Here is a 22,989-nt window from a genome sequence, read left to right as displayed (position 1 = left end):
CTGAGACACTACATGGTAAAACTGCCATTATAAAGAAATTGTTGATACACAAGTCAATAATTAAAGTATCATATACCTTATAATAAATTTTTTATCTTAACACAATAAGATGCTGCACATAGCTAAGGAAAATTAAAAGAAAATAAAAATTTTAAATTATAAAGTATACAATACAATTTAAACCTTGCAAAGTATTTAATTATAACTTGAGAAAAGTGGTATTTATTGTAACCTTTATTTTTTTTCAAATAGTTAGAAACTTGTTTAACTTATGTTAATTTTGAAAATTGAATTATGAAAATGTACATATTTTACACTTACAACACTGTCACATTCTGTTATAAAAGTTGCCCACAAGACAAGTATTTTATTGAAATATGATCACACACAACAGATTCCTTAAGTAGAATTCTATACAAGGTAAATCAAATTAATTACTTTTCATCAGCAAACTTGTAAATCTCGAAGAACCAAAATGTTATAACAAAAATGTCTCACCAATAATGAAGAGTGCATTATTACGATAAAAATAGATTAATACATAAATAAAAATTATACCTCCTAGAAAATCATTCTGTACTAGAATACGATATCTTTCATAATTAATATGACGTTCTTCAACACTTAAAGCTTCTACCTGTTCATCAGTCTGTTTTACCTCAGGAATAAAATCTAGATGAGCTCTAACATCAAACCTATCAATTAATATATCTTGGTTCCCTTGCCATGGCATCCTAAAAAAAAAAAAATATACAAATATATTTTTAAAAAAGGACGAAAAGGTAAAATCCACAATAACAAATTATAAGACTAAAATATCAATCAATTGCATGCAGAAGTGCTATTGTAAATTTAAACTCATCAAATAAAATAACTGGAAAAATAATAGATTTAAAAATTTATCACTGTTTTCAATTATGTTACAATAATTATAACAAGAGTAGTACCCCAAAAACGTTTTTTTTGACAGCCTACTGCGTCTATCAAAAAAATCTTATAACCAATCAAAGTTACATCAAAACGATTAGAGATTTTTTAAGTTATTTGTTTTAACAGATAAAATTTTTCATTAGGACTAAAAATCAATATAGTAGAGAGTAATACCCTTAGTGATTCTCAGCAACTTAGCAGGTCAACCCACAGGGAGAAACAGACACCATAAATTAAGTTTTATCTTAAGTCATTACCACTTTTAATTCTTAGGCTCCCAAGATGCACCAAACAGAGCTTGTTGCAAACCACAAGCTTGAAGCATTTATATAAAAACAACACATTTTGAATGGTATGGATATGCATTTGTTCAGATGCTTCTTTGCTGTTGTAATGCAATTGATACTGTGTCTGTAATAGTGAACGTATTATGTATGTGTTGTGAAAACACCATGTTGGGTTTAATTTACAAAAATTATCAATGTCATTACAATTTTCTAATTTTTACATTTTCTGTTTCTTTAGATTACAATAAATTTAATATAGGATATTATTATAATTCCACTTTATTTTCATGGAAGGTGAAAGTAGTGATGTACGCAAGAAAATAATTGGGGTTGTAAACTTATCATCAGCCAAACGAGAAGCGTTTAATGTTTTTTACTTTACGACAAAGAAGGCATAAGATGGGCCAATCTTTCTTGCACAAGTTCAAAAACTTGTCACCCAAGATACGGAAATTTCACTCAGTAGTGTTCAAAAAATGTTAAATGAAGCAAAAACTAATACCAACAGAGGCTTACCGCAACTAAAAAAATTTGTTAACGCTAAAAAACTAAAACATCTGTGGATCACTATCATATCATTTGTGAAATGACTTACATATAATCTTTACATTGATGAAGATGAATAATTACTCTTCAATCCCTAATAGTGGTCGTAAAAGAGAAAATCAATTTTGAAGGAAGCCTTTGATCTTTATGACGCACTTTCAAGAAAAATGGGGTTCAAACGGGAAAATATTATGATAGAAAATTTTAGTTAAAAATTAAAAACTCAGAACAGAGTTTTGTTACTTAAGATCTATTAAAAGAGTACCACAACCGAAAAAGATCTAAAATTTACAGACAAATCCATGTACAACCCAGCATACCAAACCAATATTGTGAAGTGACAGCTCTGACTGCAACCTTCCTGCGATGATTTCTAAAGGCAAGCCTGCTTGCATTGTTTACGTCTGTTCCAAAAATGGTTTTGTAAAGAACGTTTAAATCTGGTACCAAAACAGGTAATTACCATGATGATATGAATTCTGTTAATAATGAGCAGCGGGTAAAACAATTAATTTTCTAATCTTCCCTCCCTGAATTCTGTTAATTACAAGAAGTGGGTAAAATAATAATTCCTAATCTTCCCACAAACTATGTCATCGACATAGATAATGCTCCGTTCTATGATGTGCATCTGAATTGCAATTCATATTTGAACAAGCAAAAAACAGACATGATCAAATGAAATATATAAAATACTGTCATTTATAAGTATAAAGTTGAAACCGGAACTGCAGTTTAATAGAACTGCATAAGCCAACTGTTATATTATTTAAAATTGATTCATTTTACCCAAGAAAGGTCAGTGTTTGGGAATGTCCCTTATTCTCCAGAATTAAATACAACTGAAAAAATTTGGGAGGTTTTAAAAGAGTATGTCATGAAAAAAGTTTTAAAATTAGATGATGCTATTTTATTAATTGAAGAATGAGCAAAATAAATACGAATACTGATTGAATCCAAGGCATGACGACCATGTCAAGAAAATAGAAACATCTTACATGTCTCTGGAACCTTTAATTGATAATGCCATTGAAAATATCATTATTAATGTAAATGGCTATATCAATGATAGTGATTTAAGTGATGAGTGTGATTTAAATATTAGGGGTGACAATATAAGTGATGAGTTATCAGAAATTGAAACTTTCTATTTAACCTAAAAAAATAAAGATTTATAGTGGAAGGCACATTTATTGAATTGTACAGAGCATTTTCTTTTTTTTTACAGAAAATTTAGTTATGTTGAGCAGAAAGTAATTAAATCATAATACTTACTATGAATCATTTTAAACATAATTATTGCAATTTTTTTTTTATAATAACTATGCAAACATAAAATATGTATTTAAGAAATTGAAAAAAATTTAAGCAAAAGAATAAAAATATGTGAACAAAAATTTGTTTTTACAATCATATTGAAAATTTATAACTAGCAAACACAAAAGAGCACACATTTACACAGCTAACTTTTGTGATTTCTTACCTTAAATTTCAGAACATAAAAGTTCATAAAAAAATAAATGATAATTTATAATAGAAGAATTCTATAATGTTATATTAAATAGGGCCACAACACACCTTGAGAAAATTGTTAATTTTTTTTAAATTTTGTTGTAGGATTACATGTTCCACACCCAACATTTCTCAATCATTTATTATTATAACCACATAAATTATTACCTGATCTGTGTCTATTATGATAAAATTCATAAATTAAGTCACTGTCGTCTTCACTAATGTACAGTAAAACTAAATTTTTACTTCCATTATTGCTAAATTCATATTAATACAATGCCACTTTTGTTTAATGATTCATCACCCAGTATTAAGGAAAAAAATAATATGATGCAAAAACATAAACAACTCCATATATGATTAGTTTTAGTATCAATAATTTTTACATTATCGTAAGATATTATAGTAATGGGCAGCAATCTTTTTATAGATGCACATTGAAATGCACAATAACTGTCAAAAAAGACAGTGGTTGCTTTCAGCATTAAATATAACTCCCATATGTGAAAATAAAAACTTACATATTAACAGGGCTATCACCAGCAATAGCAATGGCTGGATCTAAATGTATTTTACAAGGTCGCCCATGAAGTTGCAAAAACTGAGTAGGATCAGCTTTCTATAACAAAAGAAAAAAACAATGTACTAATTTTTTGAACATTTATTTGAAAGTTATTAAAACAACCAATTTCAATCAATGTCAATTCAGATTTCCGACCAATTTCCAATTAAAAAACTTACAGGAAGTTAATGTAAAAAAAAAATTGATTTTTTTACCAAAATCCAATATCAAAAATGTGACTGAAAATTATTTTAATTTCTTCTAGTGGAAAAATTACAGATATGTAATGTCAATTGTCAAATTACAGATATGTACATTGATGTCAATGTACAGAAAAAAATCTATGATAATTTAACCCTTTTACTTGTTTTATTTGGATTTAGTCAAATTGGTAGAACCTATCTGCTGCTGGGAAGTTAGTTGGATCTGTGTAGAGGGGAGCAACTGGCCACCATGTGGCCATGCTTGTAGGTCACATTCCCATCAGATTTCTTACCAACAAAGGTGACAAATCCTTTGACATTACAACTGACTTCAGGCAAAGTTCAGAGATGCTATACTGTCAAAAACTCAAATGATTGATTGGGCCAAAATTTTTAAGTGGCTGTGATGCAGTTGAAAGCAAAAGTCACAGACATCATATGAAGATCAGCATCAATAACAACATTCAGGCCATTCATGACCTTGTGGAAGATGACCGCTGCATAACAGTGACTGAAACTGCATCAGAGGTGCGCATACAATGTTGTCAGACACTCTTGGATTCAGCAAGTGTTAGCAAGGTGGGTTCCACATCTTCTCACTGAGGCACAGAGGAATGTCCAGAAAGACACTGTCAGCACCTTCTGAATTGCTTTAAGGAAGGAAAGGCATTTTTGGACGACCTTCGGAAAGCCATTTTTGGCATACAGTGACCTGACAAAACATGGGTCCACCACTATCCAGAAAGCAAGAGAACAAATATGGTATGGTGGAAAAGTGGAGCGGGGGCACCAATCAAAGTCAAGAAATGCTAGTCAGCTGGAAAAAAGTTCTGATAACAGTGTTTTGGGACTCAAAAGATGTGCTGCTGGTTGATTTCCTGCATGAACGAAGAAAAGTAAATGCAGCATACTTCTTATTGCCAGTTGATGGATAACATTAGTGTTACTTAACGCAACAAATGATTCCAGCAACAATTCACAACGCCCTCCTCCTTCTCTATTACAATAAACAGCCATGTACAACTCAAGACTCCCAATAAATTTTAGCAAATTTATTGGATACCTCTTGTACACCTACCATACAGTCTAGCCTTGTCACTGTGTGATTTCCACATGTTTGGTTAGCTGAAATAAGCTTTAAAAGGGAAGAGATTCAAAGACTATACCACAGTCATTTGTAATTTTATCTAATATTAATAAAGCTATCTGAACAAATTCAGATTTATGTTTCAATGATCCTAGTAGGAATAAAGAAGGTAACCTTGAATATAATATTGTTCTCTATTTATAGAGTAGGTCTATCTGTAGGTCAGTTGTAAGAGTCCTCTTAACAAGATGTTGCATTTACAAATTCAGATAAAATGAGCAATTAAAAAATTCATAAAAACTTTAGTTTTCATGTTTATTTATTTATTTGCCATCTAATCTCAGACAGAGATTATGACTTGTAATAGAACTTCCAGAGGTTTTTTGATCAAGTAACTCTTTTGTTCTGCTGTGTTATATTTGTAAATAGTTTCATTAACACAAACATTAAAATGTGCAATATTAAATATTAAAAAAAATAATTAAATAATTTAAATTTTTTTATTGATAATTAAAATAACTGATTAATTTAACATTTTTACAAGTAATTATTTAATTTTAATAAATATATTTATTCTAAACATACACACTTATGAGTCTTCTTATATTACATTAAGAGAACATGTAAAAAATATTCAAAGAATTTGGTAAAATGTAACTAAATTCTATGATATTGCAAGATAGCACACAATCAAGCCATTTCATGGCATTCATAAGCCATAATTCATTTTTAATTATCTCATAACAAATAAATTTTTTTTTTTTTTTTGTCTTCAGTCACTTGACTGGTTTGATGCAGCTCTCCAAGATTCCCTATCTAGTGCTAGTCGTTTCATTTCAGTATACCCTCTACATCCTACATCCCTAACAATTTGTTTTACATATTCCAAACGTGGCCTGCCTACACAATTTTTCCCTTCTACCAGTCCTTCCAAAATTAAAGCGACTATTCCAGGATGCCTTAGTATGTGGCCTATAAGTCTGTCTCTTCTTTTAACTATATTTTTCCAGATGGTTCTTTCTTCATCTATTTGCCGCAATACCTCCTCATTTGTCACTTTATCCACCCATCTGATTTTTAACATTCTCCTATAGCACCACATTTCAAAAGCTTCTAACCTTTTCTTCTCAGATACTCCGATTGTCCAAGTTTCACTTCCATATAAAGCGACACTCCAAACATACACTTTCAAAAATCTTTTCCTGACATTTAAATTAATTTTTGATGTAAACAGCTTATATTTCTTACTGAAGGCTCGTTTAGCTTGTGCTATTCGGCATTTTATATCGCTCCTGCTTCGTCCATCTTTAGTAATTCTACTTCCCAAATAACAAAATTCTTCTACCTCCATAATCTTTTCTCCTCCTATTTTCACATTCAGTGGTCCATCTTTGTTATTTCTACTACATTTCATTACTTTTGTTTTGTTCTTGTTTATTTTCATGCAATAGTTCTTGCGTAGGACTTCATCTATGCCGTTCATTGTTTCTTCTAAATCCTTTTTATTCTCGGCTAGAATTACTATATCATCAGCAAATCGTAGCATCTTTATCTTTTCACCTTGTACTGTTACTCCGAATCTAAATTGTTCTTTAACATCATTAACTGCTAGTTCCATGTAAAGATTAAAAAGTAACGGAGATAGAGAACATCCTTGTCGGACTCCCTTTCTTATTATGGCTTCTTTCTTATGTTCTTCAATTGCTACTGTTGCTGTTTGGTTCCTGTACATGTTAGCAATTGTTCTTCTATCTCTGTATTTGAACCCTAATTTTTTTAAAATGCTGAACATTTTATTCCAGTCTACGTTATCGAATGCCTTTTCTAGGTCTATAAACGCCAAGTATGTTGGTTTGTTTTTCTTTAATCTTCCTTCTACTATTAATCTGAGGCCTAAAATTGCTTCCCGTGTCCCTATACTTTTCCTGAAACCAAATTGGTCTTCTCCTAACACTTCCTCCACTCTCCTCTCAATTCTTCTGTATAGAATTCTAGTTAAGATTTTTGATGCATGACTAGTTAAACTAATTGTTCTGTATTCTTCACATTTATCTGCCCCTGATTTCTTTGGTATCATTACTATAACACTTTTTTTGAAGTCTGACGGAAATTCCCCTTTTTCATAAATATTACACACCAGTTTGTATAATCTATCAATCGCCTCCTCCCCTGCACTGCGCAGTAATTCTACAGGTATTCCGTCTATTCCAGGAGCCTTTCTGCCATTTAAATCTTTTAATGCTCTCTTAAATTCAGATCTCAGTATTGTTTCTCCCATTTCATCCTCCTCAACTTCCTCTTCTTCCTCTATAAAACCATTTTCTAATTCATTTCCTCCGTATAACTCTTCAATATATTCCACCCATCTATCGACTTTACCTTTCGTATTATATATAGGTGTACCATCTTTGTTTAACACATTATTAGATTTTAATTTATGTACCCCAAAATTTTCCTTAACTTTCCTGTATGCTCCGTCTATTTTACCAATGTTCATTTCTCTTTCCACTTCTGAACACTTTTCTTTAATCCACTCTTCTTTCGCCAGTTTGCACTTCCTGTTTATAGCATTTCTTAATTGCCGATAGTTCCTTTTACTTTCTTCATCACTAGCATTCTTATATTTTCTACGTTCATCCATCAGCTGCAATATATCGTCTGAAACCCAAGGTTTTCTACCAGTTCTCTTTATTCCGCCTAAGTTCGCTTCTGCTGATTTAAGAATTTCCTTTTTAACATTCTCCCATTCTTCTTCTACATTTTCTATCTTATCTTTTTTACTCAGACCTCTAGCGATGTCCTCCTCAAAAATCTTCTTTACCTCCTCTTCCGCAAGCTTCTCTAAATTCCACCGATTCATCTGACACCTTTTCTTCAGGTTTTTAAGCCCCAATCTACATTTCATTATCACCAAATTATGGTCGCTATCAATGTCTGCTCCAGGGTAAGTTTTGCAGTCAACGAGTTGATTTCTAAATCTTTGCTTAACCATGATATAATCTATCTGATACCTTCCAGTATCGCCTGGCTTTTTCCAAGTGTATATTCTTCTATTATGATTTTTAAATTGGGTGTTGGCAATTACTAAATTATACTTCGTGCAAAACTCTATAAGTCGGTCCCCTCTTTCATTCCTTTTGCCCAGCCCGTATTCACCCACTATATTTCCTTCCTTGCCTTTTCCAATGCTTGCATTCCAATCTCCAACTATTATTAAATTTTCATCTCCTTTTACGTGTTTAATTGCTTCATCAATCTCTTCGTATACACATTCTACCTCATCATCATCATGGGCGCTTGTAGGCATATAGACGTTAACAATCGTTGTCGGTTTAGGTTTTGAATTTATCCTTATTACAAAGACTCTATCGCTATGCGTCTTGAAATACTCCACTCTCCTCCCTATTTTCTCTTTCATCACGAAACCTACTCCTGCCTGCCCATTATTTGACGCTGAGTTAATTACTCTAAAGTCACCCGACCAAAAGTCGCCTTCCTCTTCCCACCGAACCTCACTAATTCCTACTATATCCACGTTTACCCTATCCATTTCCCTTTTTAAATTCTCTAGCCTACCAACCTTTTTTAAGCTTCTAACATTCCACGCTCCGACTCGTAGAATGTTATTTTTTAATTTTCTGGTGACCCCTTCCTTAGTAGTCCCCACCCGGAGATCCGAACGGGGGACTATTTTACCTCCGGAATATTTTACCAAGGAAGGCGCCTCCATTATTGTATATGTGAAAATGCAGAGCCACATTTTCTTGGAAAAAAAGCAGCTGTAGTTTTCCATTGCTTTCAGCTGCGCAGTACTCAGAGGACTGAGTGATGTTGATACGGCCGTTTAAGTCGTCCTGACTCACGCCCCTAACAACTACTGAAAGAGCTGCTGCCCTCTTTCAGGAATCATTCCTTAGTCTGGCTCTCAACAGATACCTCTCCGATATGGTTGCACCTTCGGTCCAGCTACTCTGTATCCCTGAGCACTCAAGCCCCCTCACCAACGGCAAGGTCTCATGATTCATAGAGGAGGAACAAATAAATAACTTCATTAATTTATAACAGAGTTCATAATTCATACTTAAACATGAACAATGTGACCTTGAAAATATGGTAGACCTGACTTACAATCACTTTTTGTTAACACCAACTCATAACAATGTTGATTGATTTTTTTAACTATCCGGCTACTAATCTTCAGTCACTGATAATGAAAATACTTTTAAATTAGATCTTTATAGACAGCTAGTTAAATAACCAAAGATTATTTTGGCTGAGCCCCTTTTGTTCTGCTGTTTTGGTTCATAATTTTTTTTCATTGGATTTCAAATTATTTTTTTGATTGATTACATTTTAAATAATTAGTTTCACTAAAATTGACTAAAATAGATTTAAAAATTTAGGTGATTAACGAATAATTTACTAAAAGTGAACAATGTACAGAATAGATGTTTATTGCAGTCAATTTACATGTCCTTGCAATATAACTACAATATGTAGTTTCTATCACTTGCTTTAACCCAAACAAACTGCCCCTCCTTTCAAACTGAATCTCTTATATTTTAACATTGGTTTAAACACTTCACTTTCAATATTTTGGACTCCAAATACACTAACTTTTTTTTTTAATAACAATGCAGTTTACAATGGAGATTAAAGATTTTTAAAGTTTTAGTTTTCACTAGTTAATTTATTTTATATTAATTTCAACATCCTAGTAGAAAATTTCTGCTACCACATTTTTGTTTAAATGCAAGTATTTTAATGTAAAAACATACATGAAAGATGTAAACATTGATATTTTCAATCAAGTGTCAACAAGTAATATCCCTTTGTTTGCCCCCAAAAATCATTAGCTGTAAACTTCCTGCTGAAAATGTTTTTATTAAACCTCTTGGGCCTCTTGAGTGATAAACAGCAGGCATTGCATTGACTGCTGCCTATTTCAACATTAAAGTATAATATCAAATCTTAGCTTCAGTCACAATGTGGTTAAGCTTTATCACCAGTTTGGTAGGGCTCCAAAAATGTTTCAGCAGCAAAATGTTTTTCCTTGCATCCATCTATCTACATTTTTGGCAACCACCTGACATAAAAGTTTCTGTAACCATACTGCAAAGATAATAAATCACTGAATGAATAAATTTGCGAATTCATTGGTAATTGCGAAACTGAAAACAAATTGTCTGTTTTCACAAATTTTTCATTCACTTTTTTCAACAAATCATTTGTGATCGCAGGTGGATGATCATTAGCAATAGGAAGAATTTCTTCTCAACTAGAATAATTTCTCCTCTCAAAACAAACCACACCATTTTCACACAACATCTGTGTACATAAGTTTTTTGTGAATTTAAGTAGAAGACTTATTTCCCACCATTAAGAAACAAATTGCTGCTCAAACCTCATACTTCACAGGATTATTTCAGCACACATTTCAAATAGGTTATGCGTGGCAACTAGCATAAATATTACTGGTCTATTACTATCAATAAACAAAATAAGCCAAAAAAACAATATCCGTTTTCAAAGAATAAAATAGTGGACATTTTTTACTTTAAAAACAAAAATATGAAATTTTGAAACTAAGAGAGGTAAAACAGAAAGCAAATGAAATTATAACATAGCTGTAAAAGTTAAATCTCATTCAACTAGATTTTATATTATAATAAACAAGAACAAGTATTTGAAAGAAGTTAAAAGACTAATGCCATCAAAGAGTTGTAAAAGTCATGTACTAAAGTAAAAACTAGTTTTAATGAATGTGTAAACTGTAAGATCAAATCCACACATCTCCAATTATCAAACAACTTCCACAGTCATTTGCAATATTTTAAGCAATGCAAAACTAAAAGTATTCTGTTGGCAAAGTCTGATTACACAACAATATAATATTAAAACTCCAAGTGCACCATGGTACCTCAAGTAACAAAGGAAAATAAATAAGCTCATTTGACATTCAATATCAATGACAACAGACCTCTACTGAAAATGAGTGTATTTAATTGAGATGAACATAGCTAAAGAAGAAAAAGGTATGCTTGGTTTTAAGGCCATTATAGGCAATACCCAGAATCAGAGTGTTTAATTAACAGAAATTCAATTTCACCTAAAAAATTCAATGAAGTAGGGATCATCCTACAATACTACGGCTGGTGCAGTGCTAGGGGCTTGCTTTACGACCACTCTTTAGGAACTTATTGGTTCAATATGACAGAGAGTCTATTGTACATATAAGGTTTCTAAATAAAGTAATGAGACTGCTTCAGAAAAACCTTTTATTTACAATCCAATTATCACCTTCAAAATAGTTGCCTTGCGAAGCCACGCAACGCTTCAAATGATTTTCCCACTCTTCATAGTAGTGTTGAAACTCAGAAACCACAATATTCTTCAGATGGTCAGTTACATTTTTTTATGTTTTCTACTAATCCAAAATGGTCCTTTGAGGTGTTTTTTAAAAATCAGGAACAGGAAAAAGTTTCAGGGACTCAAGTCAGGTGAATAAGGTGGTTGAGGAATTACAGGAATGTTTTTCTTTGCCAAAAACTCATTAATTGAGAGTGCAGTGTGACAGGTGCATTGTCATGATGCAGCATCCAGTTGTCTTTGATAGCTAGTCTCACGCAGACAACTCTTTTCCACAGTCTTTCAAGAATTTCTCTGTAAACGAATTGAATTACAGACTTTCATGTAGGCAAAACATCCTTATGGGCAATACCATAAGGTTTGAGTTTGAAGTGTGCCACTCCTTGCTCTGGCATTTTGTTTCTGGGTTGTACTCAAATACCCAAGATTAATTACCAGTAATAACATCTTTTAGAAAATCAGGATCAGTTTCAATTTACTTTAGAAGATTGCAGCACACTTCCACCCTATTGTTTTTTTGGCACCAATTTTGCATAAACTTTTTTCATGTCCACTTCATTTGTCAAAATTTTATGGACTGTGGTATGGATTCAAATCAATTGTTCTGCAATCATTCTGACAGTTAATCACCATTCATATTGTATAAAGTCTCTGATTTGCTAAATATGTAGTCATTTTTTGATGTTAATGGTCTTCCAGAGCGTAAATCGTCTGCAATTGATTCCCGGCCCTCTAAAAATGCTTTAAACCACCTAAAAACTTGGGCTCATGACAGAGCGTCATATCCATACGCCCTTTTCAATTTTGAAAAAGTTTCAGCAGCATTCTCACAGTTTATTGAGTGTTTTTCAACACATTTGTTTTTGAACACAAAACTTGATTGCACAACATTGCTCATAATTAGTATCACTCATTTTTGTAACGCACAACAAAAACTCGTTTCACGAAAAGGCTGTTTACATCTCACGTGGCAACAATATATTAAAAATATTAATACCTAATATAAATCAGCTGTTCATATAACCATATGTTTACTATTAACTTTACAGTGTTGCCACTTTGGCTGCCAAAAGAAAATAGTCTCATTACTTTATTTACATACCTCACACATAGCCACATCAAGTAAAATTCACAGATCTATAATAATTAATTTAACTAATACATGGTTAAGAAAATAGTCTAGTAAGTATAAACTAAAGCAAACTATTAAACTGCAACTAAAGCAGATTTTATTATTAACTTATATTAACCAATAAGTTTAAATCAACATCCTAACAAACTTTATGCTAAAACGGTCCAAAAATGAACAATTAACAAATAAAAACTTACAATTTTTTCATAATAATCTTTCCGTCGTTCTGCTCTCTTTTTATAATCAACTAACATACCACGAATCTTCCGCTCCTGTTTCCTAGCTTCATGCCACATCATCTTGAAGACTTATTATCTAAAAAAAAGTAATGAAAATAATTGAAAAAAAAAATATGCAGAATATTAAACTAGTTAATTATAAATCAAAGAATCTTAATGATCAACTAACAAAAATTTTAACAGTAATCTATAATAAAATGCATTACTGATAAACAAATTAAAGCAAACAAATTTAAAATAAAAAACTTTATACCTTACATTTTTTTTTTACAACAGAGCATAAAATTGATATAAATAATAATTTATAAAGAAATATTAAATTGGCTAATGCCAGTAAAAAATTTCATAGTTTTAACAAAAAAAAAAAAAAAACTGAAGTCAGAAAGCACGAAGCAGAAAGCAAATCAGTCTTCACATCTCTTAAATGCTATTATTCAACATTTTTGCATGACAAAGTTATCCACATATTATTTTGATATAAAGTAAAATTTATATATATCTTAAAAACTAACATTTGTAATAAATTGTTTCCCAACAAATTTTTTGAACCGATTAATTAAAAAAGTGACATTCTTGTTTTTATAGCACCATGAGTGATAAATAAAGCTGGATATATAACAAAATAGTCATATAATCATTTATAAATAATTACTATCCCATTCAAAATTACTAACATTCAAAAGTATGTTACTATAAATAACATACTTTTAACAACATAGTTTGCTCATCAGTTAAGGTTCAAAAAATTTCATCCACGACTAGTTTTAGAGCTAATTCAATTCACTGTTAAACAAAACGGTTTGTAAAACGTATTTAGAAACTTTAGTTGTTCACTGAAAAAATAAAATAGTACCAGATTTTTAGTCTTTATTTCAAGTAGTTCACTTGTAACACACTTTAAAACATAAATATTTCTCTTTGGAGAAGATATTCTGATATACTTTCTATTTAATACAAATGAGTTATAGCCAAAAAAAAACCCCAATCCCAAGATACTTAGTAAAGATAAGTCAGTCATCATTAAGCTATATTTATCCAAAATTATGTACAGGAGATTTGGTGGATTCTGTATTAATATCCAGAAGGAAGGGTGTGGGTAGTATGGATCCAACAACCCATCAGGTTGGTCTAGTGGTGAACTCGTCTTTGCAAATCAGCTGACTTCAAAGTCGAGAGTTCTAACGTTCAAATTCTAGTGAAGACAGTTACTTTTACACAAATTTGAATACCAGATTGTGGATACTGGTGTTCTTTGGTGGTTGGGTTTCAATTAATCACAACACACCTACGAAATGGTCAACCTGAGACTGTACAAGACTATACTTCACATACTCTCATATATATCATCCTCACTGGCTAAACAGTATAAAAAATGGATCCAAAGGCTGATACATATTTAGCCAGATGTAAAACATTTGAGAATAACAGTAAATGCCCCATTACTAATTGAGACCAATACTTGTTCAATTTAAACTTAATACATGTGTGTATGTCTGTGCATGCACGCATAAAATTCTAGGTATTTATTTCTTCCCTTGAATTTTGCAACTTCCATTCAAGAACATTTTACACAAATCTGAATCAAAATAACTGTAATATCAGTAATTTTTGAAAATTAATTTAAAGTCTAGGTAAACATTACAATCACCAGTATGTCAAAATAATTAACTACCATCCCTCATCATGGTTTACCTGCGTAATGAGTACAGACATTAAAAATCTAAAAAGCCGATTTGAGACCTAACATATTTCTAACAAATTTGCTCTTAATGTCTGAGACTGATCTGATGTAGAATCATGCAGTCAATTTCTAGTAATCCTAGAGGTTCTTCTTTATATCTGTGACTTCACCAACGTAAGCATTATGAAAATACTAATACCAAATTGAAAGTCAAATCTATGCCGATTATGTGTATAGCTTACGCTGAAGGAACTTCTAAGTTCAGTATTCAAAACTTAGTGCTACTTTGCTCGCATGTGGACGAGTTCTTGTGGGTCGCTACCAAATTAGACAATGACATTGAATTTAGTAAAAACATAATAACATCAAAATTCAAAGTTATCATTCCCTACATTTTATTATCAACTTAATATATTTTTGCATATATTACAATAACACAAATTATTTTTTTAAATTTAAGTACATCATATAACTTTATGAAAAGGTTGATGGTAACACAAACAATGATTAATACAAAGAATATGGTGATAATATCGGTCAAAATAAATGAGATTAAATTTAGCAAAGAAATTTTAGGTTATTTATTAATGTTTTATAAATTTTTTTTATGACATATTACTGAGATCGGTGAAAAACCACTAAGCTGTATAATAGCTCTGAATAATCTCCTGAATCAGCTCTATAAGCATTTATCAATAGCAAGTATTATTTTTACTTTTAAATTTGTTTCCAGTATTATCCTAAAACTCAAACATAATATATTGAAAATTACCTAAATAGTCACACAAAAAGTAACTACATAACCTAGTCTTATAAAAATGTAAATGAAAATTTCACAGAATACAATTGAGAATATTGCATATATTATGATCATGGAGCATAACATTAAAAATATAAATTAACTATAACCTGATTTTATATCACACTTTAAACAAACAAATCACTAGTATTGATTGATTTACTGATCCAGCTTACATGGTAACAACACATGAAGTAAATAATACTGCAATCTGCAGAGAAACTACAAGAATTTGTAGGCAGTCTGGTACAAAAAAATACTAAGTTTAACACTTATTCATATCAGTTTTTCTTTATAGTTTTTAGTATTCACAATTTTCAGTTCCTTCAGCAGTTTATTGAAAAAGAATACTCTATTGTAATAGTGTTTTTTCCAGTTTCTTTTTGTACTACAAGTAATGAAATTATCTCATTTCTTATTGTTTGTACTGTTAGTATATATTAAACAGCGAAGTAAAACAGATACGTAAAGTGAGAGTAGTAAGCTTTAACTTCTAAAATATACTTTTCTAGTGGTTTTCATTCTCTAACATTTAACACGTAAGAAAACATACAATTAACAGCACAAACATTTCCTCAATTTACCCAATCACTAACATTTAAAAGCAAAGTTGTGCTTTAGATCACCGGTTTAAAATATACAAACAAAGCAGATCATTTGTCTCATTATCAATTAAAACTGCAATCTCATCATATGAATCAGGTAAACAGGAAAGTTAGAAATAATAAATCTAACAACAATGATAAACAAAATTATTTTGCATACAATAACAAATATTACTCTCAACCAGGCTTACAAACCATTTGTATTTTAATCTTATAATAAAAAAGGGATCAAAATAAATAAAAAGTTTACTTGCTACCCCAAGAAAATTTATTTACAAAAAAAAAAATATAAGTTCTATTTCACCATCTCTACTCTTCATAATTAACTGCTTTTTATATCATTTTTTAAAATGACATCACATTTCACAATGAGAAACAGGCAAACATTTTTTTATTATATTGCTACTGCTGTTTTGATGGCAACCACAATTGTTTACAATTAGGGACATCTCTAACTTTGATGAAATTTGAAATATACCTTTTTTCGGACCAAAGTTATTCATTATAACTAAAATTTTTCTTCAGAAACACCTTTCATCTGAATTACCTCCCTCATATGTTACACAGTACCCTCACAAAAATCTTCAAATTCAACATTGCACAGTGTAAAATACATTATTTATGGTATAAATAACTTAAGAGAAATTCAGTTAAGTTTGGTTAGGTTTAGGTTAGGTAAGATAACTAACGATTCCATATACTAAACTTTGGACAATATCAACATAACTTAAGATCACTTCACTTGCTAACCTCACATAATTAACTTTAAATATTAAATTAGCCAACTGTTAAGCTGAGACCATAATTATACATCATAACAAATTATTTAATTTGAAAATAATGTTTTACACTAACCTAACCTTAACTTCTTTTTTAACCTCCAGTACTACCATTAGGTATGTGCTTCAGAGGATGAGATGAATGTCAAGTAGCATGTGAAAATGCTAAATGCCATTCCAGACCAGGATTCGAACCCGGGACCTCCGAATGATAGGCAAAGGTGCTACCCCCTCAAGCCACGGCACGAGTTAACATTAATTTAAATAAACCTAAACTCAACTGAATTTCACTTTACGTTACTTCATAAATACTGTATATTGCATTTAAGCTTAAACTAACTTAATAAAAATTATTATTACTCATTCTCAACTTAATAAAAATGATTTAGTCCAAAAATAATGTACTTTAAAACTGTGCAACGTTGAATTGCAAAATTTTTGGTTAGGGGCTGTGTAACTTACAAGCGATACAACTCTGGTGAAAGACATTTCCAATTAAAAATTTCAACTGCAACAAATAACTTGGTCCTAAATAAAATATATTCCAAATTTCATCAAAATCAAAAGCGAGTCCCAATTGTAAACAATTACCTTGGCATTATATGTAACACCCTAACAAATATAAAATGCAGCTTTCACACATATTTTATATCACCTTATGTATACTTTTATGATTTAATATTTATACTAGGAACTTCATATAATGTAACATCCAGTATAATTTACTAAATACAACAAAATCAAAAACATGTTGGCAGAAATTATGTAACTTTTAGCACAGTAAATCATACAAAATCTCCATACTCAAAAATTAGATAATCAGCATGTTCCAAGACCATCCTCAAAAATTACTAACACAGCATCAAAGGGGAATAAAGATTAGTCGTAAATGATAACGCTACACTACATTGGATGCACATTCATTCACAGGTATAAGAAAAGATGTAAATACACTACACATAATTCAGAATTATATATCGGTAGTAACTTCATAGAAACAAATCCAGATATAAAGGCAATGAAAACACATAAACATGCAGTTGTGTGTGCAACTCATAAAAACTGAACATATCACTTCTAAAATCCATATCTGCACATGAAACTAATATAAAATTTGACAAAATAAAAAATATATTAAATGAACACATTATTCACTTACATATTTAAGGGTTTTCTTTTAAGGAACCTTTTAAAGAACAACACCATTGAAAATTATGCATCAGATATTCCATTAGGCTTGACTATTTACAACACAGATTATTAGTTCCTAAAACTTTAGTTAAAAATGTATTATTTAGAAACTGAGTTGTTTAATATTTACACACTCCAAATGAATTACGATTTATCATGGTCTCAACAAATTAATGTTTACTGTAAATGTCATTTCAACCACCACATCAAATAGTCAACAATAAACTCGACTGTTTTGACAAATAGAATAGACAATTTCAATAAACTTTATCTCTCAGATATATAGTCGGGTATTTTAAATCATTCTTAATTAACTTGCACTGACAGTAACAATTAAAAATATATTTAAAAAAAGTATAGGATACGAATACAGCGACTTAGTATAACCTGAAATAAATAAGTTAAAATACACCAGTGAAATAGACAATTGATGAACTAAATTTATAAAAAATAAAACTCTCATCACTCACATAAAAATCCGCCCGAGAAAATATACAGCCAACCGAATTCCGAACTCAATGTAAGAAGCTTAACTCTCTTACGGTTGCCTAAAACACATAAAAATTAATATTCTCATAAAGAACAAGACAAAACTTTGTCCCCATTTTGATTAGTAAATATGCTGACTCTAATATAGGTGAAATAATCAACGTATAGACAATCCTAAAACATTTTCAAAATACGTAAATTTTGTCTTCACAAACAAACGCAAACTCAATAATGGTGATGCGGGGAGTGCTGCTTCCGGCGGTTAATAAAGCAGTTAATCTCACTCATATTGACAAAGAGAAACAATTTTTAATCATTCATCTACATATCGTTATTTTAGTAACTTTTGAAGAAACTCAATTATATAAATGTTAAACCTTAGTTTTCTAAATCTGATATTCAAATTCACTTCATATGTGGACAAAATAGGATCTCTCCTATTTCTTATTATGTTTTTTTATTATTAGTTAATTGGTAATGGAACTTCTGCGCGGGTGTTTCGTTTAACTCAAATTTAAGATATACCATCAAAATAAATAAGTTAATGATGCATTAATTGTAATCCGGTAGCACTAATAGCTATCGATTGCTCATAATTCATTGAAAATCCTTCCAATTTAGCGGTTGTACTATAAACGCACAAAAAATACAAGGAATTATAATTATTAGAGAAAATTGTTACATAAAATTAAAATGTTAATAACAATACATTATTAAATTGTTCTTCTAATGATGGGCTAAAAAAAACACTGAACAATAAATACTGTCAGTTGATACATATCACTCTAACTGAATGGTGAAAATATTTGTATTATTTTTTTTTTCGAGTTTTATGGACATCAACTGCTAAGGTCATTAGCCCTCGTCACATTTTTAATAAAGAGATTAGTGTCACCATCAGGGTCATATATGTAAGGGTGTAAAGGGCCCTTACATTTTTATTTAAAAGCACAAAATCCACAAAATATTCATCCACAACTATAAACAATACTAATGGGGTGTAAAGGGACCCGATCTTAAAATTTGAGAGAATAACACAAAGTACATAAATGGAAAATTAAGTCATTACAATACCATTATCTCCTTCTACCTGTCTCATTTATTTAAGCATCCTCGAGATGACCAGAACTGCCGGTAAGCAGCATATCAGTTGCCCCAGGATGCCATGGCAGTTGACTCCCCCCTATAAACAGTAGGACATAACCCATCGGGGTCCTCCTAGTGTCATAAAAGCAATCTGACCACCTGTTCAGGACGGCCAAAAAGCCCCTTGGTGGGGAGACTGCCCTTCCCGGTCCTGACCTACTTGGCTACAGGCATGCACGCTCATACCCATAGCCTCACTCCACCCTCAAGGGTGGAGTGAGGGTGCGATACCATCATTGGACACACATACCATCATTGGTATCCCCCATACCATCATTGGACACACTCCAACTTCCCCGCTCTTGCATGTAGGCAAGCCCGGGTGGCCTAGGCAAGAGGGCTACCTCCCATCACTATACATGCCACGCTTCGAGACTTCCTTATATATATATATAAAAACTATCCCTTAGAGTTTGTTTAACACAGCTTTAAATTTCCATTTTTACTGACTTTTAAGAAGTCTACTGGTATGTAAATAAGCAACTATTTTTTCTTCATTTCCATTTTCCAAATCAGCAGCAATATCATTACTTAGCCAGAACCTCTTTCTGAGGTCCTCATATATGGTACACTCTTCCATTAGATGCTTAACTGTAAGTGTTTTGTTACAAACACCGCACATTTCGCCGGTTCTTCGCCGGTTAATAAATATGAATTTGTTAATTCATGCTTCGTGTTCGCGGAGAACGTCGTCGCACGTATAGCTTCTGGCCTTCGAATCGGAGACCACCGAAGCCGCAGATGACGACGGACAAGGATCGGCGCCAGTTTCAGGCGCCAATTAAGAGGCGGAAACCTGGTCGACCCCCGATACGTGAATCGCACCAATCACCGCCCCTGGAAGGGGGGACACTTACCCCCCCGTGTGGTTTTTGGTGGCCTCTGTGGTTTAGAGGGCACCTCAGTTGCAGGAGGCTTGGGAGCCTCCATAGAAGACTGCGAAGCAGTCACTTTCTTCCGATCATCATCTAATATCTCTCTAAGACAAACGTGGCCTTGTGGCCACGTTCCATGGTGCTCATCTATTTCGGCATGCGACGAAATAGATGGGCACCTTAACTACATGCTTGCCATCGCGGGGGGCATGTAGACAGCGAAAGGCCTACATTACATCTGCAATCTCTCGCCAGCTCACAAGGTGGCCGCCACTTCGCCAGCTCTAAAGGTGGTATCAATTCGTTTCCTTAATCCTTAACATTTTTGTATCTGCAGGTGGCCGCAAAATCCAGTCCTTAAATACGGCCTATAAATGTAATTCGGCCGAAAAATTGCATCTCCGAGAAGAATACTCGCAGCCCCGTTAGCCAGCTTCATGTATTGCACGTAAGTACAGCTGTTGCTGCACTGGACGTGGAACGTAGGTGTTGTGTTCCGTACGTGGGGATTATCTACCTGAGGTTTTTAGGGGCATCGACTACTTTGGTCATTAGCCCCGTCCCACTTAAAAAAAAAAAAATAAAAAAAGGGTTCACATTCTCATACAACTTTCGAATTCTAATGTTTAACGCCTAGGCTTTCCTTTAGGCCATCCTTTCTTGCACCGTTTTTCCATTCTTCGAACGGCCTCAACTTCTGATGATAGTGTGTCTGAGGCCTCGGACATGGCATCTTCTTCTTATCTTTCTGATGCCAATGACGTTCTCCGACTTACATCAGGTGATGAAAGCTTCTTTGGTGCAGTTAGCATCATTGCTATTGAATCTAAACTCGCAAGCGATGCATTTTTGGCGGCTGATAAACTGGATTCGATCTCTAAGGATGTGCTGGGGCCAGCTGAAGTAGACGCTCTCACCGAAGCTGTTCTCTGAGCTTTTGGAGGCTCTATAGGTACAGTTTTTATGTCGTCTTGTTTGGTGCTTTCTCGATAATGATTTGCACCTCCATTTCGGTAGACCTTTTTCCTTTTTCAGATAAATCATGATTTTTATTTATTACATCGGTTGGTGGCATTATGATCGCAGGTTTTAATGGTTTTTTTTTTATGCTGCGTCGGTACGATTGTTATATCAACGACGTCAGTCCGGGAATGAGCCTTCGCATGTTTAATTGGTTCTGACCGATGAGTAGACTCAATCTTTGTATCAATGATTTTTTCTATCATTGCTGCAAGACTTGGTGCCATCGTATTAAGCAACTACTCCACGATAATTTTTGATGAGGAAGGGGCAGCAGCTGCTTCTGCATAAGTGGTTGATGGTCGAGGTGTTCGTTGACTAACAATTTTCTTCGCTTCAGGATAATTTACTTTTTGAAGCGTTTTAACTTTCCGAATGGCCGTTTCCGTTTTATATACTGAGCAGTTCCTTAATCGGCAGTTATGGTGCCCTTTACAATTAATACCGATTGGAGGGTCTTTACATGGATCACCCTCATGTATCTTCATTCAACATATATAAATTTCCTGCGCTTCACATCTAGCTGCAGTGTGTCCGAATCGTTGACTCTTAAAACATCTCATAGGCTGTGGAATGAAAGCACGTACATCAAGCCGATGTATGCCAGCTCGTACCTTTTCAGGAAGATTAGGCCTATTGAAAGTCAATACAGGCGAGGCCGAAGGAAGAACTTCACCATTTCTTCGCATAGTTAGCCTACGGCATTGAATCACTCCCTGATTAGACATTTCCTGTGCTATTTCTTCTTCTGTACAATTTAGAAGATCGCGGCAAACAACAACTCCTCTGGATGTATTAAGGGTGCTATGCGGTTGCACTGATACCGCAAATTCACCGATCTTCTTCAATGCCTGGACTTTTTGGCTTTGATTGTCGTTGATAGTTTCGACGTACAATCCGTTAAAAGTCTTCCAGATTTCCTTGACAGGTCCACCAGCACAATTAGCTATTTCTCTTACGATTAAGAATGGGCTAACCTTCGGAACTTACCATTCTGTTTCGTAATAATCAAAAATCTTGGTTTGGGAACGTTATTTCCAAACAAAGCCTTTCTCAAATCTCTACTGATTCTATCAGCATCTTTCTTGATTTTGTCTGACTCCTTACTCTTTTTCCTCTTCGCTTGTGGCAAATCGGCAGTTTCTAAACGAGGGTGTTTACGTGCACCCTCTGCCACATTTGTTTATTCAAGGATATTCATGAACGTTTATCCCGTCTGTAGCAAGGCTAGCCGCCGGGGTACACCCCCACTCCAGGGCTACTAACCTTGGAGGTCCGATCCGGTACTCCGGTGGAACCGGCATATGTCTTGGCAGAGAGCGAATGCGCAATCTCTGCACCGACTCCAGGCTCCTACTCACCGAAGCTTTCAGAGCTCCCATGCACCGACATACATGGGCACCATTGCTACATGCTTGCCATCACAGGGGGCATGCGGACAACAGAAGGGTCTCCATTACACCTGCAATAACATTGACCCTGGCCGCCACATCGCCAGCTCTAAATATAGTATATATCCACTTCCTAATCGTTC

At 33.0% G+C, this 22,989-nt stretch overlaps 1 protein-coding gene across 2 annotated transcripts in view; it reads right to left on the bottom strand.

The window, feature by feature from the left end:
* Positions 1-18,643, bottom strand: part of LOC142331492 (CLK4-associating serine/arginine rich protein-like) — a 72,646-nt gene extending 54,003 nt beyond the window's left edge. For both annotated transcript variants that reach the window (XM_075377438.1, XM_075377439.1), the window contains exons 1-4: positions 18,396-18,643; positions 12,829-12,946; positions 3,800-3,897; positions 559-734 (exon numbers count right to left, since the gene is read on the bottom strand). In XM_075377438.1, the coding sequence (XP_075233553.1) occupies positions 559-734; positions 3,800-3,897; positions 12,829-12,930 (376 nt within the window). In that variant the 5' untranslated portion in view covers positions 12,931-12,946; positions 18,396-18,643. The remainder of the gene's footprint in view (positions 1-558; positions 735-3,799; positions 3,898-12,828; positions 12,947-18,395) is intronic.
* Between the last annotated feature and the right edge of the window lie 4,346 nt (positions 18,644-22,989).

Source organism: Lycorma delicatula, chromosome 10 (genome assembly GCF_047948215.1).
Source record: "Lycorma delicatula isolate Av1 chromosome 10, ASM4794821v1, whole genome shotgun sequence".
In the NCBI taxonomy this organism is placed as follows: domain Eukaryota; kingdom Metazoa; phylum Arthropoda; class Insecta; order Hemiptera; family Fulgoridae; genus Lycorma; species Lycorma delicatula.
Note: the sequence above shows the minus strand (reverse complement) of the source record. Positions and strands in the feature narration are given on the sequence as shown.